At 38.7% G+C, this 27,750-nt stretch overlaps 1 protein-coding gene and 1 long non-coding RNA gene across 4 annotated transcripts; one reads left to right on the top strand and one right to left on the bottom strand.

Moving 5' to 3' along the window:
- Positions 1 to 27,717, bottom strand: LOC139984270 (tetratricopeptide repeat protein 39C-like). Of its 3 annotated transcripts, none has more exons than XM_071998110.1 (13): positions 27,583 to 27,717; positions 19,602 to 19,783; positions 17,534 to 17,582; positions 14,715 to 15,385; positions 13,771 to 13,939; positions 11,285 to 11,433; positions 10,997 to 11,049; positions 9,806 to 9,915; positions 8,329 to 8,452; positions 7,296 to 7,396; positions 6,322 to 6,435; positions 3,454 to 3,492; positions 1 to 1,721 (listed from the first exon to the last, which is right to left on the bottom strand). In XM_071998110.1, the coding sequence occupies exons 2-13, from the start codon at positions 19,748 to 19,750 to the stop codon at positions 1,641 to 1,643; spliced, it is 1,809 nt and encodes a 602-aa protein (XP_071854211.1). In that variant the 5' UTR covers positions 19,751 to 19,783; positions 27,583 to 27,717; the 3' UTR covers positions 1 to 1,640. The 3 variants fall into 3 exon arrangements, with proteins under 3 accessions (XP_071854211.1, XP_071854209.1, XP_071854208.1); XM_071998108.1 differs by lacking the exon at positions 27,583 to 27,717 and adding an exon at positions 20,636 to 20,768; XM_071998107.1 differs by lacking the exon at positions 27,583 to 27,717 and adding an exon at positions 20,346 to 20,629.
- Positions 20,806 to 24,098, top strand: LOC139984271 (uncharacterized). The gene is made up of 2 exons (XR_011798996.1): positions 20,806 to 21,030; positions 22,923 to 24,098. It is a non-coding gene; the product is annotated as an uncharacterized lncRNA (long non-coding RNA).
- Positions 27,718 to 27,750: the final 33 nt, after the last annotated feature.

The following is a 27,750-nucleotide window of genomic DNA, read 5'->3' as shown; positions in this document are numbered from 1 at the left end:
TATATATATATATATATATATATATATATATATATATGCATATATATGTACACATACCCTTAACAGTCTTACAATGATCGCCCACCTCAAGTAAAAAATGTTACCACTGAAATGGTCACTGTACAGCTAACGGCAAACATCATGCCTAACCCGAGTGGCTCTATACTGTGATTGGGATTCACATGTAAGGATGCATGGCCCATGGAAGAATGGCAGCATAGCAATATCACAAAAACAAGATTTCAGTCTGATTCAGCAACATTTGCCCACATGTAAACAACCTTCACTGAACCAGTTTTAGCTTCCAAGCAGACATTTCTACATCCCCATTTACTGTTTGTGAAATTTCTATATATAAGTTATATACTGTTTTGTCATTGTGTTTTACCATCCATACCAGAAGGTGGTGGTATTGATAGCTGAAATCACTCTGTAACCATCCCCCACCCCATCCCCCCCCTTCCCACCTCTTGTTTTCCTTAAAAACTAACACTAACTACATCATATCGCTACAACTATATCGCTTCAGTGCATCAAAAATTAAACTCATACATTGATGAAAAAAGTCTTCAAAAAAATGTATGGAATAAGTTATCAAACTTACACTAGAAACAACACCCACCTCACAATAACAACAATGTAACTAACGCTAAAACTGCGACAGTTGTTACCCATAGAAAATTATGATAGGATCATTTTAACTAGCTAACTATCTACACGTTCATTCAGGAATCCTCTTCATGTGATGCCTTCATATGCAGCGGTCACTTCCCTCTGGTAAGTAATTTCAGTCTGCTGTTGCTTGACCGATGGAACTTGCAAGAGTTGATGACATGCTGTAACGGTAGTGTGAACCCTCACTTAAATCCACAGGAATGTCCTGATTCGCTGTAAGGGTAATGTGAGCCCTCATTCCCTGATCCGCTGTAACTATAATGTGAACACTCACACAGTCTCCAGGGTTGATCACCTGCTGTAACGGTAGTGTGAACACTCACTCAAATCCTCAAGAATCCCTGATCCGCTGTAAGGGTAATGTCAGCCCTCATTCCCTGATCCGCTGTAAGTATAGTGTGAACACTCACACACAGTGTCCAGGGTTGATGACCTGCAATAACATGAGTGTGAACCTTCACTCAAATCCTCAAGAATCCTTGATTCACTGTAAGGGTAATGTCAGCCCTCATTCCCTGATCAGCTGTAAGTATAGTGCGAACACTCACACAGTATCCAGAGTTGATGACCTGCTAGAAAGGTAGTGTGAACCCTCACTTAAATCCTGAAGAGTCCCTGATCCGCTGTAAAGGTAATGTCAGCCCTCATTCCCTGATCCGCTTGCTCAAATCCCGATCTGCTGTACGAAGACATGAAATCTCTCAAGAACTCCCAAACAGCCCTTCCACTGATACTAAAGTTGCTTTAAGGCAGAGTGAACACTCATGTGAAGTCCGAATTGTTCCGGTCTGCTGTTTATACTGTGAAACCCCTTACTCAGTTTCCAGTTTCTAATCTACTGTCTAGTGTGAAACCATTCGTAAAACCTAAAGTGTTTCAGATCTGGTACGAGATCGAGTGTGAACTCGCCCGCAGAGTCTGAAGTCTAACCTACTGTGAAGTAGTTTGAACCCTTACGGTAAGTCTCAAGTGTTCCTAATCTGCTGTAAGGTAGCGTGAACCCTCACGTGAAGTCTCTGCTCAAAGTCAAAATCTTTGTACTCTTCCTGTAATGTGAAGAAGAAAAAATAACACGTTGTTTATAATACAAAACAAAGCTTAATGAAGCCCAAATTATCATTTTGTAATAAACATCAAAATCTGACATTTTCTTGTTTTTCGGGGAGCTACCATCTGAAGCGGTTTCAAATACTTATAACGAACAGATGAAACATCATACATAATTAAACCTCTAGGGCAGAGGTTCTCAGGTTAACTTTCAAAGATGGCAGGAGAATAAAATAGCTGTTTGGAGCAAAGCGCCCAGACGGACATCAAAACCTCACTGTAGCTAGATTGGGTAATGTGCAAAGGTAGACTAATAGGGTTATTCAGGCCTAAGACCTTAAACAATGACCCCAGAACATGTTCTATATTCATCTCAAATAATGTAAACCAGAAAGCCAGTTGGCTTATTGTGATTCCTTGCCAATTGAGATTATAATCCCAAGCTTTCGTCATTGTTGATTAAATTGATTAGCAAGGTTCTTTCACTGACTGTGGACCTACCATCTATATATGTTATTAAACTTACCATGTTTTACAAGCTATTTTTAGCAAAAATCAACTCAAGCCTTGCCCCCTAATAAATGTGCATAATATCACATTGAACATACATTATCATGTACCAGCTATCTACCAACACTTTCACATAAAGTATGATTCAATTCTGAAAATGTGTACATTTGACCCTGTGACCTCATAAATATTCTTGAGATGAGCACCAAAATCAATCAGGCTCTTCTACTCAATATGGGGCATATATGTACCAAGTATGACTTCAATCCAACTTGTCATTGTTCAGTTACCGTGTTTACAAGCTATTTTAGTGAGAAAAAAACTTAAGCACTGCCCCCTAATAAATGTGCATAATATTAACTTGAACATATGTTACCATGTACCCACTATCTACCAACACATTAATACCAAGTATGAATAAATTCTGACTATCAGTTGCAGAGTTATAAGCATTTGGATATTTTCACGTTTGACCCTGTGACCTCATTAATATTCTTGAGATGAGCACCAAAATCAATCAGGCTCTTCTACTCAATATGGCGCATATATGTACCAAGTATGACTTCAATCCAACTTGTCGTTGTTCAGTTACCGTGTTTACAAGCTATTTTAGTGAGAAAAAAACTTAAGCCTCGCCCCCTAATAAATATGCATAATATTAACTTGAACATAGGTTACCATGTACCCACTATCTACCAACACATTAAAACCAAGTATGAATAAATTCTGACTCTCGGTTGCAGAGTTATAAGCATTTGGAGATTTTCACGTTTGACCCTGTGACCTCATAATTATTCATGACATGAGCACCAAAATCAATAGGGGGTTCATCATCATAGAATGGGATTTGAATCTCCTACCTCAGTTGTTGTTGTCCTGTGCTCCACCAAGTGAACTTTTCAACCCTTAGTTGATGACAATCCCGACAAACCATCCTTGTCATCTCTCACCCAGTGCCCTTATCAATTGATTTCCTTATTGGTGGAAACCTGGTTTTGAAAAACAACAGCCCATCTTCTAGACCCAGAGCATAGAGCCTTATGACATTACAGTAATAAACCAGCCAGAGAGGAACAGCCAGGACAAACAGAACTTAAAACCATCAGTGGGTTTCTCTTGCATGCTATATTCACAATTAGTGGTAACCCATATTAATACCACCCACTTGTCGACAGTTTTCCTGCTGCCAGAAATATCATTGAAATAATATCATAAATTTACCTTTGCTTTGAGGATATACATCTTACCCGCCGCAGCAGTCTGAAATTTAAAAAAAAAAAAAAGATGGGATTAAAAGTTATTCACTGCTTAATATAATATTAATAATAATAATAATAATAAAAAATAATACAGGCAAATAATACCAGGAGGACATGTTGCTAATAACCTAGTTTGTGATACAGGGGTCACGGGGGGGGGGGGGGGGGGTGTTGGAGGTGGGGTCAGCCACATCGCTAAAACAGTCACCAAATTGGTTGGGTTGAGTTAGATCGGAGACAGGGTATGAGGGAGGAGTGAAGCAGGGATGAGTCTGGGGTAAAAAAAAAAATCACAGAACTTTGCAAAATTGCGGTATAAGCTCCAGTTTGCGTATGCTACAACTCTTCTTTATCTTCAAAATTACCAGTTTGACTAAATCACTCCCAATTCATGAGCTATATGGGGGGGGGGGGGGTTAGAAAAGAGCATTAGAGTCATCTATATCTGATCACTTGATGAAAAATAATAATAATACACAATTAAACTTAAGCCAGTAATCAAAGATGAGTTATGAAACAGAGAACAATATCATATTTTGTTGCCCAGTTTTTTGGTGGCTCTGGATTTTCCCTCTTATAAAATACAATGGTTCAGTATGTGTAGAAAAACTGTTATGTAATTCATATTCGCATTTTTGGGGCAACAAGTTTTATCATTTTGGGAAGCAGTTTGGGATGGGATATCGAATAAAGTATTCGCTAAGGATGAGCAAACCCCTGTTGTTTTCTAGATGTGCAGTATCTGTGGGATCAAATTTGACCTATAGCACTAGCACCTCTGACTCACACATACACAACTGGACCCACAAACATTCACTACTGGACACACAAACATTCACTACTGGACACACAAACTTTCACTACTGGACACACAAACATTCACTACTGGACACATAAACATTCACTACTGGACACATAAACATTCACTACTGGACACACAAACATTCACTACTGGACACACAAACATACACAACTGGACACACAAACATTCACTACTGGACACACAAACTTTCACTACTGGACACGCAAACATTCACTACTGGACACACAAACATTCACTACTGGACACAAACATTCACTACTGGACACACAAACATTCACTACTGGACACACAAACATTCACTACTGGACACACAAACATTCACTACTGGGCACACAAACATTCACTACTGGACACACAAACATTCACTACTGGACACAGAAACATTCACTACTGGACACACAAACATTCACTACTGGACACACAAACATTCACTACTGGACACACAAACATACACTACTGGACACACAAACATTCACTACTGGACACACAAACATTCACTACTGGACACAGAAACATTCACTACTGGACACACAAACATTCACTACTGGACACACAAACATTCACTACTGGACACACAAACATTCACTACTGGACACACAAACATTCACTACTGGACACACAAACATTCACTACTGGACACACAAACATACACTACTGGACACACAAACATTCACTACTGGACACACAAACATTCACTACTGGACACACAAACATTCACTACTGGACACACAAACATTCACTACTGGACACACAAACATTCACTACTGGACACACAAACATTCACTACTGGACACACAAACATTCACTACTGGACACGCAAACATTCACTACTGGACACACAAACATTCACTACTGGACACACAAACATTCACTACTGGACACAGAAACATTCACTACTGGACACACAAACATTCACTACTGGACACACAAACATTCACTACTGGACACACAAACATTCACTACTGGACACACAAACATTCACTACTGGACACACAAACATACATAATTGGACACACAAACATTGATAATTGGAAACACCAACATACACACCTATGACACTCAAACATACATAATTGGACACACAAAAGGGATTATTACTATCACCACAACCACTAGGAATAAAAATCCTGTAACAACTAAATTTGGAGAGGTATTTCAAACATCTCTTTGGCTCAGAGAAATGACTTCCACAAATCATTTGGGACAGGACTTCAGAGCAGTAACATTAAGATTGTAACTAGAGTATCCCAATATCTGCTAACATTGTTCATTCCGGGAAGCATACCTAACACCATAACCACTGAATATCACTCCCGGCAAAATTCCAAAATCCTGGGAATGCAAACAGACGGGATTGACGCAATGAAATCTAGAGTCTTGGAGAACGAAGGTTCAAACCCTAGTCAGCTAAAAGTAGCATGAGGTTGAGGCAATGAAATCTAGAATCTGGGAGAACGAAGGTTCAAACCCTAGTCAGCTAAACGTAACATCAGTTTGAGGCAATGAAATCTAGAGTCTCAGAGAATGTAGGTTCAGCCCTTGTAGGCTTAAGGTAACATGAAGTTGAGGCAATGAAATTTATTGTCTCTGAGAGTGTAGCTTCAAGCTATAGTTGGCTAAACGTAACCTGAGGTTGAGGCAATGAAATCTAGAGTCTCCGAGAATGTCTGTTCAAGTCCTAGTTGGCTAAACATAAGATTTGATGAGGCTTAATCCTCTGGAAGCAATCCACACTTTTCTCATCAGCAGTGATCTTCCAAAGAAAATTCAATTAAAAAGTTGACAGTGGGTTGAACACAGAAAGAGCAACATGGCATGGCAGGGTAAACCCTGACTACATTCATGTAAAGACTTACTGTAATTTAAACTGATAACCATCCAAGTAACTAAGAGCTTTTTCAGAGCAGTCATTTTGTGAGAGGCTAGTGCATGCAACAGGAAAATCATTCAGTAAACTATTTGTGACAGCAGACCACGCCCACCCCGTGAATAATTCATGTTACTTACGGCTTCATCGTCTAACATCAGCGAACCAAGCTCAAAGCAGGCGTATGGAAACGCATGCATGTCCTGGGTCTTGGAGGGTTTAGAAGGTTGGAGTTTCAGGACACCTTCGAAGAACTGACAGCGAAAAAGGAAAGAAAATACTCTTCAGCATTGATATGTTTATAAGAAGCACAGACAACGATGACAATTTGATTCAAGGATCGCTGGAATACGGAAGGTAACCTTGTCTGATACAGTCTTCATTGTCCGATACAGTCGATATTGTGTAGCTAACGATAAATAAATGATCTACCAGGGACTTTTAATGATGAGTTCTTCAAGTTTTTGGGAACGATGCTTTGCTGGGATATGTTAACATTGCTGACAAAGTCTTGATTTGTGTAAAAGTAAGAGGGCCTGACGTTTCGATCGTAGCAGGATTTTCTTCAGAGGCTGAAGAAGAGCCTCTAAAGTAGATCCTGCTAGGATCGAAACATCAGGCCCACCTACTTTTACACATTCACTTACACAGGCTCTCTAGTGGACAAGCAGTTTGCTAACAGTTTTTGTTTCATTTTTTGGAAAACTTTATTTGTAAGATAACTCCAAATCAAAAGTTAGACGACTTTCACGGCAACCTGTCTAACTCGAAGAGTTTTAAAGAAATCCCCGTCCATTACACAAGAGCTTGATTGGTATGTGTGTGTGTTTTAAGAATGATATATTATATACACTTCTCACCAGTACCTTCTTCGGTAACTTAGCCACCCCTTCCCCCAAACTTACAGAGACTCACACCCACCTCCCGAACATCCCTCACCTCAAAGTAAATGTTGCTTTTCTTCTCATGAGCAATCCAAAAACTGAATTTCATAGATGAATTATGCTTCAAAGTTTTGAGCATTAAACGGCTCACTACAAACACTTTTTTAATAGTATTATATTATATATTTTTTTAATAGCAATGTTCATGTTTTCATAAGGCTTTCTCCTACCTGCTTGGCTACATTTTTGTTTCCGAGGTCCCTGTGGATTGCTCCTTTCAGTAACGTTACGATAGGCTTCTTATCTTTGTCACTTTCTGCCTTTTCGCATTCTGCAAAATGAATGGTTTTAATAATTGAGATGAACATTTTATAATAATTCACAGCATCATCAACAACAATGTCTTAACAGAAAAGTGACACATTGAGATATTCCCCCCCCCCCAAATAAAAAAAACTACAAAATATGACATTAATATTCACTTTTATCAAATGTCATATCAAACAGAATATTTAATCACTTAACTTAATTGAAGACTATAATTATTGAACCCAATTTTTAGCTTTTTTTACCTTACAAAAAAGGAAAAAAGTGCTAACATGGAAAGGTAGAGCATTGATAATGCACAACTCACGCAAACCCAAACAAAATTAGCACATAAGGTAATTGCCTTTTTTACAGGAACATCATCTAAATGAGAAAATAGTCTATTACACATTGTGTGCATGTTATTTTTTGGTTGAGTAATGTTCAATATTTACATAAAGCCATTATGGAAGTGGATGTGGAAACAGGGAGGAGGGGGTAAGAGGTGGGGGAGGGGGAGAGGGGTAAAGCAACCAGGGGGTTGTCATCATCTTAAGGGGTGCATGAAGATTTACTTTCAACTGTTTATTAACCAATATTCAGAGATTTGGAGAAGATCAGTTAACAGGACCTGCAACAGAATAAGTCAAACTTTCTTCACATAATATTACATTGTGACTCTCAAAGTCAGTTCTGTCCTTTTCAGACATATCTGTGATCTTTAACCATGCTCGGTGGGTTTTTCCTTTTCCTTGTAACTCAGGGATGAGCCTGGGTTAAAAAAAAAAATCACAGAACTTTGCAAAAATTGCGGTATAGGCTCCAGTTTGCGTATGCTATAGTGTGTTAGGATAATATTTTTTGTCCCCGAGGTAGAAAAGAAATCATGGATATTCCGCCAATTCGCGGAAAAAGCTCTTGCATGCTTGTTTTAAATTTGACATTCCCATGTGTTACCTTTCAGCATGCTGATCAGTGTCTCCTCGCTGCATTCGGGCAGAGCCTTCCACAGGTAAAGTACTTCGATTGCAATGAGAACAGACTCTGTTTGTGTTGGTGGCTTTTTCTTGAACCTTAAGGCCTAAAAAATGAATAATATAAAATGCACCAAAATAAAACTGACTGAATTTCAATGAAACCATGATAAGGTGTCTGAGATATGCAATTTCTGTTAAACTTCCACTGACAAAAAACAAATTACCATTCCAACTAGATTCTGCTCTGAAATTCTTAGAAGGAGAATGGTTTCATAACCATATATTTTTTTTGGGTGGTCCATATACAATAAAACTTTACATGATATATACAGTATATTATATAAGATATATTATATAAGATTTATACACAAAAACAGTCGACAGGGCAAATTATTAACCGTAGTCCATGACGACCAAATATCTGTTCGGATAACCAAATCATTCTTGACAGAAGACAGGTTGTTAACATCAAGTACAGACTGCATTGTAACAAAAACACCCCAAAATAGATAAAATGATAACTTGGTCTAGACCTTGCTCCCCTTTGGAGATGTAATACTGAAATAAAACAACAAATGGAAATTTTCCAGGCTCAAAGTTGGTCATCTATTCACCAAACCTACACATCTGTTGTTCATTGTACAAGTTGGTCATTCTTTGTTATTTTGTGTCATTCTCCTGGACAACCCAAAACAAATGTGATGTTCGGTAACCAGACAGCAAGACCTGCTTGTCCGAGGGACCCCCCCCCCCCAAAGAAAAAATGCTCTGCTTTGAAGATGTATAATGGCAATAGATCTTTAAAGAAACATTGAAACTTTAGAAGACAACCAGATTGAAAAAAAATGTTACCATTATTAGATATTGAAATAGAAAGGGTTTGCTGCCAACCAACGCTAAGCTTGTAACCCTTAGATCACTGGTACGGACCCCATTGTCACCAATCAGCCTCTGGAGAAGATCCGGCTAGGATCGAAACCTCAGACACCATAACTTTGATATATTTACCTACACAGCATTTTCCACGGGTAAATAAGCACTTTTTTAACAATGTTTTCCTCTCTTTTAATTTATAGGTAGACAATGCATAAAAATTCAATCATATTGTAACTTAGCAACAGAAAACTTGAGAAGGGATTGGAATTGGACTTTACAGTGACATCTTAAAATTTTATTTCACATCTTTTTTTTAAAATCTTTAGCCTTCAGTAACAAGCCCTGTTTAGCAGGCATGAGCCTGGGGTAACAACAAAAAAAACGGAATTTTGCAAAAATTGCGGTATAGGCTCCAGTTTGCCTTTGCTACAGTGTGTTAGGATAATAGTTTTTGTCCCCGAGTTAGAAAAGAAATCACAGATATTCCGCGAATTCACGAAAAAAGCTCATGCCTGGTATAGGCAAACTGATCACAGACCTGTTACACGTTAATGAGAAAATTGAATCATAATTACAAATACCTTCTTTGTGACATATTGTTCCAGTTGATTGGTCCTCTTTTTGGCTAATGTCGGGACTTCGAGAAATATTTCCTGAGAAGTTTCCACTTGACCGAGGGCACCCTGAGTCACTGTATGGGAAATGACAGTCATTTTTTAAAGATTGAATTTAAGAGAATGACTTTTGATTTAACAAAAACAATATATAATTGAGTGCTAGCTGTGCTACTGGACCTTATAGACTTTTTTAAGTTGTAGGTTAACAGTCTCGAGGCCAAGGCCCTCTCACACGACTTTACAACTTAACCCCTGGTCATTGGTAACTTGTCACACCCACACACTAAAATGTGCATGATTCAAACAATCCCTCCTGGGGCACTACAAGCACACCACATCTACATGTCCCCTGGGGGGACTTCCCATTGGGTGCAGCCACAAACCGACACACTCAACTATATTTACAAGTTACCTCACAGGTCCCCATTTATACACCTGTGTGAAGAGAGGCAATGGAGATAAAGTGCCTTGCCCAAGGACACAACGTAATGATCTGGCCAGGACTCGAACCAGCAATACTTAGATCACAAGTCCACTTGACCACAACAATCCCACATTATATTCATCTCTAAAATAAGCTAAAAATCTGGACTGCTCCTTCAAGGCTAAATTGATGATGATGACATCTGCTCATCAGTTGTAGCCTAAATGTTACTTTTGGTCCAATGTTATGTTACTTCTAATAACTCAACCAAAACAACATAAAAATCTAGCTTAATAGCTATGTATTAATAGCTCGATGTAGTATTTATAAACAAAGGACCAAAGAGTTAGATGGTAAAATAGTGCATTACTTCCGGCTATTGTAAGTTTGATACACCCGATGGATTAATGTCCCTGATATCAAGCCTTCTCTTATTGATGCATGTTCAAGTAATTACTAAGTGGACATGAATAAGAGGAGTCAAGGGGGGAAGGGGGGAGGAGGGAGGGGGTAGGGATGATGACCTAGAATAACGAGTTCCCTGGGTAGGGGTGTTAGAAGTTAACCAGTTTTATGGGCTTGGTAGATAGGATAGAAACAGGTAACATAGAGGGGTGAATTGAATACCGGAATCATTAGGACTTTTTCTCCACTTGGTTACTACGGTAACTGTTAATTGATAAATAGTACAAGATACAAACAAAAGAAGGAACTCTATACGAACGACTCACTTGCTGTTAGGAAGGTATAGTAACTCTGTGACCACTTGGATTCTTCCTTGAGTCTGGAAGAAGAAAGGGTAAGGTAAGATAATTGCCATAATGAGGAGCACTACTTTAATTTATCAATTTATTAGAAATAATTATCATAATTATTGAAACACAGAGACCTGCTTTACATATAAACAAAACATACTTAACATATTAACATGGTAACAGTTGACCCAATGCAAGTAACCATGGCAACTTACAGAAACTTAAAAAAGAAAATACCACAAAAAAGAAGTAGAAGAACGATACCTAGCGAATGCAAGCAGCGATTCCTCCCAGTTCATTTTCATGAGGTTTCCCCAGCCGATCTCGTAAAGGCATATCAGCTGGATCTCTCTCTGTTGCGAACACTCCTCCAGGGCAATGTTGTACCTATCCAGGGCCTCGTCAAGCTTCCCCTGCCAGGAGCAAAAAACAAATTGCATCTGGGTTTTAGATTCCAAAAGAAATATTTGTCCATCTCCTTATTCAATGTCAGATCGATTCAGTTCTATATTATCCAACCAATTACTGTTATAAAATATGGAATAATCTCCCAACTGGTATTAGATATTCTAAGTCATGTGCTTCATTTATGTATCAACTAAAGAGTTATCTAACTTCCAAGTACCGTGATTGATATTATTGTCAATTTTGTTTTGCACATTTTGTTTTTCTTTCTTACTTTGTTCTGTTATTTTCTTTCTTTTTCTTTAGGGTTACTAGCTTTGATCAACATTTTACGTTTTTTCTAGTATCCTGTATATACCATTACTGCACTGTTTTGTATGTCTATTTATATGCAAAATATTTTACCTGAACTGAACTACTGTACTGTAACTGAACTTTCTTCTTCAGAAATTTACTTTTGATCATTAAGGTGGCACATTATTCACAGTAAGTACCCATCCCCTATTCACATGGGCTCTCTTATGCTTCTCGTACATGTCAACAGTAACACAGAACTGTAACTTGTTTGCAGACTATTAGGGAAGTAATATTTCAATTAGAAACAGCCATAGTCATGACCTTTCTTTGATAGCCTAGCCTTGCTCATGAATAAACGTTTTTTTTACCTGAACTCAAAAAAGTACAAATGTATCTTTTCATATCACTCCCATTTAATACAATTTAAGCTAGTGTAGGGTAGTTAGAAAACTTTAAGCCACGATAAACAAATTTAAACACCCACCCTTTCCTACTTTCCATTTCTAAATTATTATTTTCGGTTTCAGTGGTTTGTAAGTTATAACACGATTCTTCAAACCACAGACAATCTCTATAGATAACAACTATTTTTTTACTATTAAGTTTGTAATTCAAACCCAGTTGTCAACTCTTGATGTTATACAGCAGTTTGATGCATATTATAACATGTATATCAGAACACAAGAGAAATAAAGAAGAGAATTTCCTGGAAAAGGAATTATATGGACGCAATCACCATCTTATACGGTGCTCCCCAACTGCATACAAAATCAATAAAGTGTACTCTTATATAGACCCTACCTAGTTCTACGAACCTTGAATTAAATTAAATTACATAATTAGTCTTATGTGGCGCAGAATCGAACAAAAGTTGCTAAACACGCTTTTGAAGAAAAAACATAGATACAGAGAGAGAAGAAAACATCTTATAACAATGTATGTATATATGTGTGTATGTATGTATGTACTTGTGTGTGCATGTATGTATTTAGATCCTCCAGTAAGCAGGCACTCGCGAAGAAGCCACCATTGGCTTATCAAAACCGCAAGCTGACCGAAGTCAGTCTCTTAGATTCATATTTAACATCAATGATCATGAATTGTCAACAACTCTGTAACTAGACGACATACATTAATCTTGGAGTGACTCGAACCGGGGACCTTATGTTTGAAAGGCACCGGCGTTGACCACTGAGCTAACACTCCTTTATAAATATTATAATAAAAAATATCCTCTTTTGAGTTTTAACCACTGAGCTAACACTCCTTAATGTGAAAAAAAGATGAGTTTTAAGACAATGTTAAAATTGATCAAGTGAGTCCAGAGACCTAATATCTACTGGACTGAGTTCCGCAAATGGGAGGGTGGGGGGTGGGGGGAGGCAGCATGTTGAAAGCTGTGATCCCCTATCGTTTCTAAACTAGACACCTGTACAATAAGCTTGTGAAGATATTGTGATCTAGATGACCTGTTGTTAGTGTGTTCACATCAGTAACTTGGGGTATTAAATGTGATGGCACGGAAAGCCAAAAATTGAGGATTCTATAATCTATGCGTAGATTTACAGTTAACCAATGCACTGGACAAGATGTAGAACTGTCAGTTTTAGTATGACCAGTTCAAACTGACTCACCAACAGTAGCATGGTGACACCATGATTTAATCACTAGAAATATATAATAATTCCTTCATACTTATTGAAGACGAAATCTTTTGAAATGTGTCACAACTTCGAAGCCAGAAAGTATATAGTATAAGCACATCAACTGGTGTTATCTCACACATTTATTGTTTTGTTGATTATTCTCTCTCACACAACTGGATTTCTGAATCAATCCAGCATTTCTGCTAACAACTTCACACCGCACATTTGCCAGCTTTGTGAGTGCTACCATGCCATTGCGTTACTTTGATTCAAAACGACTGTTAATGTTACAGATCACACACATACTCTAAGAATTATGTAGCAGCACCCTCGGTTAAACCGCTAGGGAGGCCCATTGATTTTTACTTCCAAGGACCTTAACAGTTGGTCTATAAGACTTACCTGAAGTTTCAGCACACGCCCTCTATAAAATGACATCAAAGCAGAGTTTGGGTACTTTGGCTTGTTCTCTTCGAGGATGATCAGAGCTTCTCTGACGCAGTCCTCCTTAGTGCTGACTTGCAGGCCGAAGAAAGGCCGAACCACGGTATGGTACCACAGAAGTGTTAATCTGTCACAAAGAAATCAAAAATAGTTGATGATGTAATGTAAAATTATGTCATGCAGTCCTCCTTAGTGCTGACTTGTAGGCCGAAGAAAGGCCGAACCACGGTATGGTACCACAGAAGTGTTAATCTGTCACAAAGAAATCAAAAATAGTTGATGATGTAATGTAAAATTATGTCATGCAGTCCTCCTTAGTGCTGACTTGTAGGCCGAAGAAAGGCCGAACCACGGTATGGTACCACAGAAGTGTTAATCTGTCACAAAGAAATCAAAAATAGTTGATGATGTAATGTAAAATTATGTCATGCAGTCCTCCTTAGTGCTGACTTGTAGGCCGAAGAAAGGCCGAACCACGGTATGGTACCACAGAAGTGTTAATCTGTCACAAAGAAATCAAAAATAGTTGATGATGTAATGTAAAATTATGTCATGCAGTCCTCCTTAGTGCTGACTTGTAGGCCGAAGAAAGGCCGAACCACGGTATGGTACCACAGAAGTGTTAATCTGTCATAAAACAAATCAAAAGGAAGGAAAACAGACTCAGTGGATGATATAATGTAAAATTATGTCATGTGGTTTTAAAATTGGAGGAGCACAGAGTCTCGTGAGTGTATTTCACAGCAGCTTTCTGTTTTTAAATCCTGTCCAAATGTCCAAATACCATGATAATGTGTTTTAGTATTTGAATCATATATATCTGGAAACTTAAACTTACATTTATTGAAGGATTTTAAATTCCCTACATATACACATACATGTACTGAAGGATTGTTACTTACATGGCCAGAGGTGCCTTCATGTCTTTGCTGTGACTGGCCTGTTTGATACAAGTCAGACCAAACTGCCGGTCACCACAGAAGCCCAGCAGATTCACCACCTTCAGGACACTGGGCGGCATCAGGGAGATGACCAGCTGCAGGAGGCCGTACCCGAAAGAGACTCCGCCCCTCAGACGACCGAGTGCGTCGTCTGATAGGTCGCTGAAATCTCTGGAAGACGAATCAAGGCCCTCCTCCTCGTCTAGCTCCGCCTCGTTACCCATCCCGTCGGGGGGTTCCATCGAGGCCGCTTCTCCATTCTTATCCACCATTCCCGGATTAGCCAGCATCGGGTGGCCCCTGGATTCGTAAATCTTTGAGATCTCTTCGTAGGTCTTCTCGTAGATCTTGTAGCCCTTCCTGACCAGCCAACCGCCCCTCAGAATCCCCGTCATTTCCTGCCTGGAGAATATCAACATGGCCATGTAGAGCTGGCAGTCCGCTAGGAGGATCCGCCTCTGGATGCGGTCTTCCGAACTCATCTTGCCCGACCCAGAACCCGCCCCTCTGATCATCTTAGTTCTTAACGATTTCATGAAACCGCCAGACTTTGGTAGACAGAGCTTTTCTGTCTCTCTGAGAGCCTCCATGGCCGCATCCAGTTTGTCTTCTTCGTAGGTCATCAGAGCATTCTGAAATATGGAAAAAAAGAAACCGAGTTTGTCACTCGTTACTTTATCGAACTGTGTTCAGTCTGCGCTTCCCCAGAACAATGGGTCGCCAAGCCTTTATGGTGGGTCCCCCATTTACCAATTCTGGGCAGAAGAAATATTAATCTGATCGGTGCACGATGTTTTCCGATGGAATCTCAACACTAAACTTCCACCCTGTCAAAGGGTGATTTGTGAAATTGTTTTTCCCAAGTTTTGATATCAATGTACCCGTAAGCACTGTTGTCTTCTGACTTTCAATCGATGCGAATCCATATTCAATCAAATCAGGCAATATGAAGAACTTGCAGAGTTGTAACCAGCTTAAGTGAATCGAAATGTGGGTTGCCAAGTAGATAAAAACTTTGGAAAGGAGGGCTTTAAGTTTTGATGGTAATAGCAGCAACAATATCCGATCACCGACAAGTTTTGAGTAATCTGGACAATATGAGTGTGTGGCCACTGGCTCATTCGTTTTTATTTTGAGCTGGTTGTGATACCATTGGTAAACAATTGAGCAGAGATACGTAGAATAATACCTTGCTAAATTTCCCGTAAACGGGTCTGCTATTAAGGTTGGTTTTCTGCAATTAATGGCAAAGTCAACAACGAAACTGATACATAAGAGTATTTAACAGTGAACAGGAACCACAAGGATTGATAATTTTTTGAGAGGGGGGTGGGGGGGGGCTTTTTTGCCTTTACAATTCCTTTTCAATTTTATTATTTTTTATTCAATTTCCCACAAACCTGGTTGGAAGGATTTGCAAGGTTTTCCAACCCTTAAAATGAGATCCGTAGAATTCATGAAAAAAAACGATTGCGGGAGGCCAAAAATGTCGTTACCGAAGTTTTGGCTTTAATGTCACATATATACAGTACTATTGGCTTCATTATTAAGACAGCAACACAGTGGGTGTAAACAAAGCTGGAAGCAAAAGTACAGGACACACCTAAACAATCACCTATTGTTTACCATCATACACAAAGACAGCAGATTTAATGGGGTTTTTTATGTCAACCAGCACATCTGAACAATCATGCAAAGTTTTGTAACATCATTGGTATTGCAGTAACTTTTGTTCACTGTATGGCAACTCTTATCATTAACTTTAAACTTTAGACCACCTTTACTGGCGCTGTAGTGCAGTTGGAGATATTTGGAACAAAATATATCTTGAAATCTTTAATTTTTGTTTTGTTTTGGTTATGGTTATGAGAACAAAATGAAATGGTATAGCCTGACAATTTTTTATGCCAAATATTATATTTACCTTTGCAGAATTAACAAAAGCATTCCAAGTTATGATATTTTCAAGCATAAACTTTCTTTTTTCTTGAGTGTTGAATTGCATATACTTATCAATAACAAAAAGCACAAAGAAATTAAACTGCTAAGAGATTCTTTGCATTATTGATAAAGGAAATGTCCTTTTTGGTGTCATGAAACAAACTTTTCTTGCTTTTTAACTTGTAATGTGCAGAAGAGATGTGCACATGCAGAAGAGATGTGCACATGCAGAAGAGATGTGCACATGTGCACAACATGTGTTGTACAAAAGAGATGAATGCAAATAAAAAAAAAATATAAAAAAAACTGTTATCATAAATTAATGTTTTACAAATTGACAAAAATGGCTACAGAAAAGTACAGAAATGTTCTGCAAAAGCTGAATACTCAGCAGGCCTAGTTTTGTACCCTACCGTAGTACCCAAATGCATAACCTTTAAAAATGGCTCCATGTGTAAAGTGTAATTTCCAAGTTTCTTGCTAATAAGAGGAGAATCATTTCTACCTAGAATTATTCCAAAGTTTCTACACTTTTAAAATAATATAATATAATATAATGTAATGTAATGTAATGTAATGTAATGGAATGGAATGGAGTGGAATGGAATGGAATGTAATGTAATGTTATATAATATAATGTAATATAATATAATTTTAAATAAGCACTGAAGAGACACCAAATGACTTTACAACGTTATCCTGTTTTCTGTCTGTTTGTTTACTTTCTTCTCAAGAAGTTGGACACTTACTACAAAAATGTTTTAAAACTGAAAAACAGTTCTGAATAAATGTCTACAGCGCATGAAGACTGTAGGAACACTTTACATGCCATCTCTCACCATGAAGGTTACAAAACTCCATCCCGAGCTCATCAATGGACTGTATCTCCTACAGAAGAGGGGGAGGAATAATAAGAGAGAGGTAGATAATAATTCATGAAACAGTAATATTAGAGATGTTATGTAAATAACTCATGACTTGCATTAAATCTACATTTCGCATTCAAAATGCTGTCAATATCCTGCAATCCTAAAGGAAATGTAACGTACAGTATAGGATAATACAATCTGCTCACAGTATACTTTTTCAGTCCGTTTACAAAACATTAAATATAATTCAAGTAAATTGTGCCAAAATGGAGAAGTAATATTTTATGTTAGATCTGTGGGACACAAAATTTGCTGCCTCAAATTGAATAGCTAATTTAAACTGGCAAATTTTTGGCAGGCAAGAAGTAATTAAGTAAAAGAACTCTTCTGGAAATTTGGGAGAATATTGTCACAGTATTGGTCTGATGTAAGTAGAGTTGGTATGTTACCATTGAACCAATTACTGTAGGCAAAAGGTAACTGTACTAAAGGTACAGTAATTTAATTCGTAGGGCAGGGAAGTACACTTATTGAACTGGACGCAACTACAGATTCTACGCTGAGTATAATTTCCATGGCAACAGCTCAGTTCACACTTCTACACATTCTTCTTGGTTTGGCCATGTAAACCAATCTAATCTCGTTAAATTATCCTCTACTAAATTAACATCTAATATGGTCTGCGGAAAAAATCATAGGTACTAGCCTGCCGTCGCTGTACACGATCTATATCAGAGGACCACTAAGAGTTTGGACAAAATTATGAGTGATTCCAATAACCTTGGTAATGGTTATTTTACTTTTTTACAATCAAATTGTTGTCTCCATGTGTTACAATGTGTTGTTTGAATTAATGTGCGCGTCAACTGTGCATGTGCGAGGGTGTTAAGATTGTTTATGCGTGTGTCAGTTGTGGGTGTTTCTTGAGATGCGTGATTTGTTTGAACGATGCCTGTTGCGTGTGTCCTCTTCAAATAGGGTTTGGCACGGATTGGAAGGCAGTTTTTACTTAGAGTTCATAAAGGCTAGACGTGTTTTAATATCTTAGTGTTCCTTAGAGAGTTTTCTAAAGACAAGATGTGTTATAAAAAAATACACTTCGACGACGTAGTGACAAATATAACACCTGTGACTGGACTCTTTATTTATTTGTTACGTGTACAGTACTTTTAGGGGAAATAAGCGTCTAACAGATATTTTTACTTCCATCTCCGTCATAACGGGTATCTGTATTTTCTTTTTAGTCTTCAATTGGTCCTATTTTTAGTTTTGCACACTTTTCAGCCTGTTCTTACATATTTTTGATATTAATATTTTTTCACTTTTCAGATTTCTTACATTTTGTTGCATATCTTTACATACTTTTTTTTATAAATTTCTTACTCATATTTATTACGGAGCAGGAGGAACGCTATGATTTTCTATGTGTAATATGTATGGAAGAATAAACACATTCATGAAATGAATTGAAGAAGGCTAAACATACAAAACCCAGTGATTCCATCTTAGGAAAGGCTGATTTCTTACTTTTAAATGACATGTCATTCCTGGAAAGCTCATCATATCATGTCAAAACCCTAACTGTGTTTGCTGTTATGCTACTGTAGTGTTAATGCATATACCAGAATTTTGGTAAGTGCATGTGTTAGCTTCGGAAGGCAGTGACTAAAACGAGATAGACAAGATGGCGAAATGTGTTCCATATGAGCCCTCAGTGAGGGTATATAAATATATTTAGGTGTCATATGACTATATTAAACACACTATATAGGTGCCAGTACTGGCAGTTTACAAGATTAACACATAAAGAAAGTGAATATTTGAAGACTTCACTGCTCTGAACGTTAGTTTTTGAGTGCTACCTATCCAATATGGAATGACTAACTTTTCCATTTAGTGACATGAGCATGTATGAAATTGAATTGTTCCTTTAGTTAAAATGATCTAATATGACTTGAAGTGTTTGTTATGACTATTGAGAATTTTGTTTTTACAGAAACAAACTGGTGCTGTTTGATTTATAACTTTTATCACTCACTTGAATTTGTCAAAGATTTCCTGGGATTCCCTGAATCCATTATTCAGCATCAGGTTAATTCCTTCTAAGGAAAGCTTCACATCGTCAATCTGTACCGCGGAATCGTCAGTAGCAGCAAAACGAGGATCCATGCCATTGTTTTTGGCCATTTTGATGGGTAAATCAGCAATCAACAGATGAGCCTTTGGTTAAAAAAATAATGCAAATGGCAAAGTTCTGAAAGTAAGGTATATAATTCAAGAATGTCTCCAAGAGTGAGTGAGTTCTAATTCCCTTCAAAGATTACTTGAACTTGGAAGCAAAATTGAAGTCTTGAGTTATATGGTATATAGTAGTCAAAGGGAAAACATTATTTGAGTGTATATGGCTATGTATGTATTACTAGTCTATAACATAGCCTAGGCCAAGTTGGGTTTAGGTTGAATAGGTAGGGAACAGGTACCCAGGGTACCAACAGAAATTTGCAAACAGGTAGGCCTAAGCTACAAATGTTTAGGCCATTCCCATCATTATAATTTAGATAGAACTTAGAATTATATTTTAGGTCTAGGCTTTGGCCCTTAGCCTAGATCAATCACTTATTCTGTCAAAATCTCAGCGATTAGAATGTTTAATAGCCTAGGTTAGCCTAATTATTTACATTCCGAATAAAATGTTGCTATGGTAACATTATGAAATTTCCCTAAGGGTGTTATAACAGGTAAAGCGGCATAATGTATCACCTAATCGGTCCTTCTACTTTACCTTATTTACTGTCTTGTTGACTAGATACCAATCGTAATGTTAGTACTTGTAAGTTGTAGCCTAACATTAGCTAGGCCCTAAATTGAAGCTAGGTTACACTTTTCGATAGCTTTCTGATCAGGCTTTCGTCTTCATCTTGCCCTCAAGATAAATGTCCGGGAGGAACTTCGATACTGATCTCAGAAATCGTAAAATGTAAGAATTCGACTGGTAAAATAATACTAACTGTGAAAACATGAAACACAATAACAGTGACATAAACAACTTCTGCAGTGCTAACGTTAACTTACAGTAGTAACTCAATGAGCAGTACGTACAGTGCTAGTGTACTGGGCTACCCATCAGTGTGCATAACGCCAGTTGCGCCAACCAACAGTTACATGTTGACAGTACGGTCAATTATAAGATCAATGTAAATAATAGTTCTTGTCTGCGCCCTCTTAAAATTAAATACATGGCTGAGGTTAGTTCCAAGGTGTTTCGACAACACAGCTAGTTGACCTCTAGCGTCACTTCCGTTTCAGATTCGCTGATCGTATTGTGGAGTTTTGGGATGCGTTGGGGATAGAGATGAAGATGCTAGTTACTTTTAGAGCATTTTTAAAACGAAATGCATAAAATCAAGTCAACAAATGATGGAAAACGAAACACTCAGTGTGCGGTACTAACTGTTTGCATCACTAAGGTAAGCGAAACCCTCAGATCTAGGCCCTAGGTAAGATGGTACACGAAACACTCAGTGCGCTGTACCAGGTGTCTGAATCACTGTGTCTGTGATGTGGTGTCGAAACACCCTGCATGGAATTCCAAGTGTTTGAATCACTGTGTCCTGGTAAGTGAAACCCTCAGAATGCAATACCAAGTTTTGTTGTCGAAACACCCTGAAACTAGCCTCAACTCGCTGTGTTGTCGAAATACCTGGAGACTAACCTCAGTGAAACCCCTCAGAATGCAACACCAAGTTTTGTTGTCAAAACACCTTCAAACTAGCCTCAACTAGCTGCGTTGTCGAAACACCTTGACACTAATCTCTTTGTTTTCGAAACACCTTGAACCTACAGTCTCAACTAGCTGCGTTGTCGAAACACCTTGACCAAATAGCTGCGTTGTCGAAACACCCTGAAACTAGCTGCGTTGTCGAAACACCTTGACACTAATCTCTTTGGTTTCGGAACACCCTAAAACTAGCCTAAACTAGCTGCGTTGTCGAAACACCTTGACACCAATCTCAGTGAAACCCATAGAATGCAATACCAAGTTTTTTTTTCGAAACACCTTGAACCTAGCCTGAGCTAGCTCTGTTGTCGAAACACCTTGACACTAATCTCAGTGAAACCCTCAGAATGCAATACCAAGTTTTGTTGTCGAAACACCTTGAACCTAGCCTGAGCTAGCTCTGTTGTCGAAACACCTTGACACTAACCTCAATTAAACCCTCAGAATGCATTACTAAGTATTGTTGTCGAAACACCTTGACACTAGCCTCAACTAGCTGTGTTGTCGAAACACCTTGACACTAACCTCAGTGAAACCCCTCAGAATGCAACACCAAGTTTTGTTGTCAAACACCTTCAAACTAACCTCAACTAGCTGCGTTGTCGAAACACCTTCACACTAATATCTTTGTTTTCGAAACACCTTGAACCTAGTCTCAACTAGCTGCGTTATCGAAACACCTTGACCAACTAGCTGCGTTGTCGAAACACCCTGAAACTAGATGCGCTGTCGAAACACCTTGACACTAATCTCTTTGTTGTCGGAACACCCTAAAACTAGCCTAAACTAGCTGCGTTGTCGAAACACCTTGACACTAATCTCAGTGAAACCCTCAGAATGCAATACCAAGTTTTGTTGTCGAAACACCTTGAACCTAGCCTGAGCTAGCTCTGTTGTCGAAACACCTTGACACTAACCTCAATTAAACCCTCAGAATGCATTACTAAGTATTGTTGTCGAAACACCTTGACACTAGCCTCAACTAGCTGTGTTGTCGAAACACCTTGACACTAACCTCAATTAAACCCTCAGAATGCATTACCAAGTATTGTTGTCGAAACACCTTGAAACTAGCCTCAACAAGCTGTGTTGTCGAAACACCTTGAAACTAGCCTCAACAAGCTGTGTTGTCGAAACACCTTGACACTAATCTCAGAGAAACCCTCAGAATGCAACACCAAGTCATCATTCATTCACTTCCCATGCTCCATTAATCCCCATGCTTTATTCCTCACCGTGCCCCATTAATCTACCATACGCAATTCATATAACACCATTCACATACCTACATTCATTCACCTACTAACCCCACCCACCTTTTGCCATCCACTGATCTACCAAATATACTTCTAACCATTTAGTCAGTCCAACCTTAATTACAACCTTTACTCACTCTATTGCAATTCAACACACCTAGCCTTTATTTTAGTCTGACATAAGTTTCTAAAAGAAACATGCTCAACTTTTTTCCCATAGACACCAAATAGGGCTTACCTATTAACCAAATCAAATGTTATAAAAGTCTATTATATTTCCACTCTATTCTATTGACACTATTGTTTTTCTCTACTTCTTTTCCAGACGCTTTGTGGAGGTTGATCTGACAGATTTACATACAGAAGGACGGCTAACGTGTGAACATACAGAGAGACAAATGGACCAACAGACAAATAAACAGATGAACAGTAACGGTGTTATGTCCCCTCTTCACCAACTTTGTCGGCAGAGAGATAATAAGTGCTTTGCATAAGGACATAACACAGGTGCATTGACCAGGAATCAAACTAGGAACCTCTTGCTGTGCGGCTTTGCTAAAAACTTTTAAAAAGAAAAGTACTAATAACTTTGTGTAGATTTGAGTTAACTTACTTTCCTTGCTCCAATGCAACCATGCCTGTTCCATGTGAAAGGCATATAAAAACTTCTGTGTACCTGGAAACACTGCATGCAGTGCTTGGTATTCTTGTTCGGAATAGTCAAGCATGAAGAACTTGGGGTTCCAATCAAGGTTCCATCTTTGATGATGTCAAGGGCCTCTGTTATCGCAACAGTCGTTTCATTCTCTGTGATGAATTCAGCCACAGGACTATAACCAACCTTGGTCCTCACAAATACCAAGAACAGGCAGAGCATATTTTGTGGTCGTGTAGGTGGCGTCAATGAGTACCATGTCTCCATAACGCTTTAAAAGCAGTTGTTGCTGGCTGGTCTGATGGATGAACAGGAAAGTAGTGCTTTCTCTGGTGTCATAGCTGTCATCTTCCATGTCATCCCTACCATCTGTTTCTTGGACAATACCGTGTGTTTTGGGCTTTCTATGTGTAAATGAGCGATTGTAACGATAGGCGTATTCTTGTGTGGGCGTACATGTATATAGTGTAGCGTTAGGCTATGGTGCGCTTGTAAGCGACGCATCGCTGTTTAATTACGTAACAGAAGTTTCAAACGTATCGGGCGCGGCGCGCTGTTTGTGGTGCGTGCGTGCATCTGGTGTGAGTGTGTGCGTGTGGTGTGATAGAACTTTCTTGTGTATGAAAAGGTTTGGCAGAGCTTATGAATGAGGCGGTGAGTACGGATGGTTGACCGGCCAAGACTTGTGAGCGAGTGAGTATGTTTGATTCATATGTAGTGAGCTTGTGACTTGTAAGTAAATTATGCTTTATATTTTATATTTAGTTTGCTCCAGTTGAGTTGTTAATTTATTCAAGTAAACTGTTGCTCCAGTTGAGTTATTGAATTATCCAAGTAAACCGTTAATCTTTTGTTTCTGCGTTATCTTTGCAACTTCTCTCCCCTGAGTCATCATACTTTTGGGAGGGCACGCCAGTACAGAAAACCACTAAATTTACATATGTATCCGCACATCTGAGATAGCTGTTTGTTTTGGCTTGTCTGAGCACTTGCGAAGAAAAAAAACAATCTCGGTTGTCTTCACTTTGCCATGCCTTCACTTTTTCTTCTAGATTGAGTTGGTCAAATTGTGAAAACCTGCCTTTACATAGTGCCAGCTGTATGTAGTTTCTTATTGTTCTGTTTGTGGGAAAATATCACCTGTCATGTTTCAGAGGATTGGAGTCAGGACAAAGCTCATTATAGACAAAATGCTCAAGTGTCTTTCCATAATTCCTTATATAATCTTGTTCCTAACTTCACGATGAATATAGCAAAAACTGCTATTTTTTTTACAAATGTCACAATGTGACTTGATCCTATACAACACTTCTACCAGCCTAAATCAGTTTCTTGAATATGTGGCCTGATGCTTGTTCATCTGGGCTATATATACAGAGCCTCTTCTTCCTTCACAATTAGATATTATGCAGCTATACAAGTGAAAGCATGATGTTGGGTCTGAAGTGGGTACCAGTGAGAATAAAATAAGGGAGGTGCCTCTGTCCATTAGAGAAAATTGTGGTTTCATTAAGCCCCTATACATAATATGGTGAAGCTTTAGTAAGCTATTTCCAAGTAATGGTTTTTGAGGAAAACCTGGGAGAGGGAACAAGGGCTTCCCCCCACCCATCCCCTTTGGGAAAGTTGTATTTCTAGTTGTGTATTTGAAAATTTGCTCAAGGTCTGGGAAACTGTGGGACAAGACCTTATAGAGTGCACCTGCCCCCACCCCCAGATTCCTGTCAGTGGGTTTGTTTGTACCTCTTGTGTACCAGATAAAAACTTCACATTGTTAAGTATGTTATGATTCTTGCATTGTATGTGTAACAAAGAAATATAAAATAAATAAGTTTTATCTGCTTGTTAGTTCCTACACTCTTTGTCCTACCTGAAGCAGGCAATGTTTTTGATCCTTCCAAGTTTGCTGGACTGAGCTGCTGCAATTTTCTTTAGACCTAACGTACACACTCCGCCAAGGTTTCCTTGCCAATCAAAAGCAGCTGGTAGTGAGCTTTAACAACATCAGCTCCCAGTTTTCTTGTTTCAAAAGGCGGGCACTGTCTTATGTGTTGTTGAAGAATTTTACACAATTTTTTTTACATTGTTGTATCAAGTTAACTGTAAATTAAGAGACCTTTTTGTACTGGAATTGCACTTCCAAGTGTATGGTTCCCCAAGATGAACAAAAAAATTGTATCACACATTCACAGACAAAACTCCTCTGTAAGGAATGTCAGAATATTCATTGATTGATTTGCCAAATTGCCAAACAAATTTCTATCATGGGATTAGCATTTTTTTCTATAGCAATTAAGTCACATGCACTAATGATCAAATTCTTCTTGGAAACTGAGTGGCTTAATCTTATCTGTTGGTGGACTTGAACCACCTGCTGAATAAATTCTGCATCACCTGAACAGACTTTTATTATGGCCAAACAAATTACCAAGAAGAAATAAGTTACTTAGATTGACAGTTCACTGGCACCTTGAATACTGAAATTACTGTAGCTAGGTCTACCAGACTTCTGTAGACCTAACGTAGTGCCTATCTGAACGTATTTATTGTTATTATTAGTTTAGTTTGGTAGAAAAATAAGGATCAGGAGGGGCACTCAATTCCCAAGGACCCTATAGGAGAGAAAAATCTGAAGACATAAACACTCAGACCCGATTACAATGCTTAAAGTGCTTGTCCAAAGCATTCTTAACCCATTCACACTTCTTGCAAGTACAACTTTCTCAGGCAAACCATTGTAAGTTTTCACACAACCGTGCAAGCTTACCCACCAATTCCATTACGAGTATCCCTCCTGTCCTGACAATACACAACATACCCCGTCCAGGGGAATTCCACGAGACCGAAGGTCTGCAGGACCGAATTTCCGAGAACCGATGGTCCGTGAGACCAATGGTCTACGGAGCATGCCCCCTACTGTAAATTCTTCACTGGTGGACGTCCCTGCCCCCCCCCCTTAAAATCTGAAGAGGTAAGGGAAAACGGGCGATTTAATCCAGTTTAAAACACTTTTTTACATTGTCACATTACAAAAATATTATTTGAAATTCGAGTAGTCTAAAGAATTTTGACTCCTTACAGAAGTAGAACCGAAAACTGCAACATGTTCCCTTGTTATAGCGGATACTGTCATTATTATCCCACATTACTATGAATCAGGATTAATTAGGGGTCAACTTTTAACCTCTAGCCTGTAACAGTTGACACAATTTCCTCATAATAAACCAAACGTCTAATTTACTTCCTAAAATTTGTACACTTTGTAGCACAAACACACAGCAGGGGGGTTAGACATTTGAGAGCGGTGGCTTTTTCCCCCTGCAACCCCCTCTGGTTACGCCACTGGTGGAGGCCTAGTATCAATGCAAGCCGCCCCAGCCCCCTTGCGCAACTCACTGGTATCCATTATGAAAAGAAATGGCTGTAAATTCTTTTAAATTACGCGCTTTATCAAGGTAATATTACCGGTAGTAACATTTGTCTTACCAAGTGCTATTATTGGCCTAGTAGTTTAGGTCTCGCGGGGCCTAGTATTTAGTAATAGTTTCGGTCTTGCGGACCTCGGTCTCGAAGATCTTCGGTGTTGCGGACCTTTTTACTTTTGGTCTCGCGGACCTTCGGTCTCGCGGACCTCGCAGATCCTCAAGAAGAACAGTAAATTCAGCAAAAATTTTACAAATACTTCTAGCATTGGTAAAGACAATCTTCAGCTTATCCCTGTAGTGTAAGTGTAACTAGGCCTAGGTGTACCTTACTCCTTAGCATGCCTCCTGATATTATTAGAAATGACTTTCCTTCCTTTCAAAACACCTATAAGCACCTCCACTAGAAATATAATCCTTATCAAAATTTATGCCTGCCCCCATTGACCCCCAATTTCGTTTAAACATAGCTGTTCAACAGAGTAATCCACCAACCATTACTAGGCTAACGGTTATGCCGTTAGGGCTACAGTACGTCTTGGGGCCTAAGCTGTGGCAGCTACAACCTGCAACAAAGCCTGGCTCATATAATTTTCTCAAACGTTAAAAGTTCAAGTCAAAAGCATACATTTAGGTCTAATCTTTACGTCCAGGCTTCAAACCCATGCTGCCCAGTTGCCGTCATCTTCAGGTTAATCTTCAGCCTGAGTAGCCGTCATCAACAACTTGTACAAGTAATTTACACTTTCCATTTCGCGCCATTGCCATAGCAATACTAGAGAGGGCTCTTGAAAACGGAAGTACGTCACAGGTCAACTTCTCTGTTGTCGAAACACCTTGGAACTAACCTCAGCCTTAAATACATAGACATGGAACCAAATGCTAGTAGAAGCCTATTTCCAAATTACATGAATCGGTACAGAAGGATACGGTTGTGCTCAAGGAAGTAATAAATACTTCTTTGGTAGTAGCGCGGAGAAGCAAGTCACATGGTACTTCATAGTTCGTACGTTTTCTAGCTGCATTGCGATGTCCAGAAATATATGTAGGTACATCAACTAACCGAGCGAGAAGTA

The sequence above is a fragment of the Apostichopus japonicus genome, chromosome 17 (genome assembly GCF_037975245.1).
Source record: "Apostichopus japonicus isolate 1M-3 chromosome 17, ASM3797524v1, whole genome shotgun sequence".
Lineage (NCBI taxonomy): Eukaryota > Metazoa > Echinodermata > Holothuroidea > Aspidochirotida > Stichopodidae > Apostichopus > Apostichopus japonicus.
This window is presented reverse-complemented; position numbering and strand designations above follow the sequence as displayed.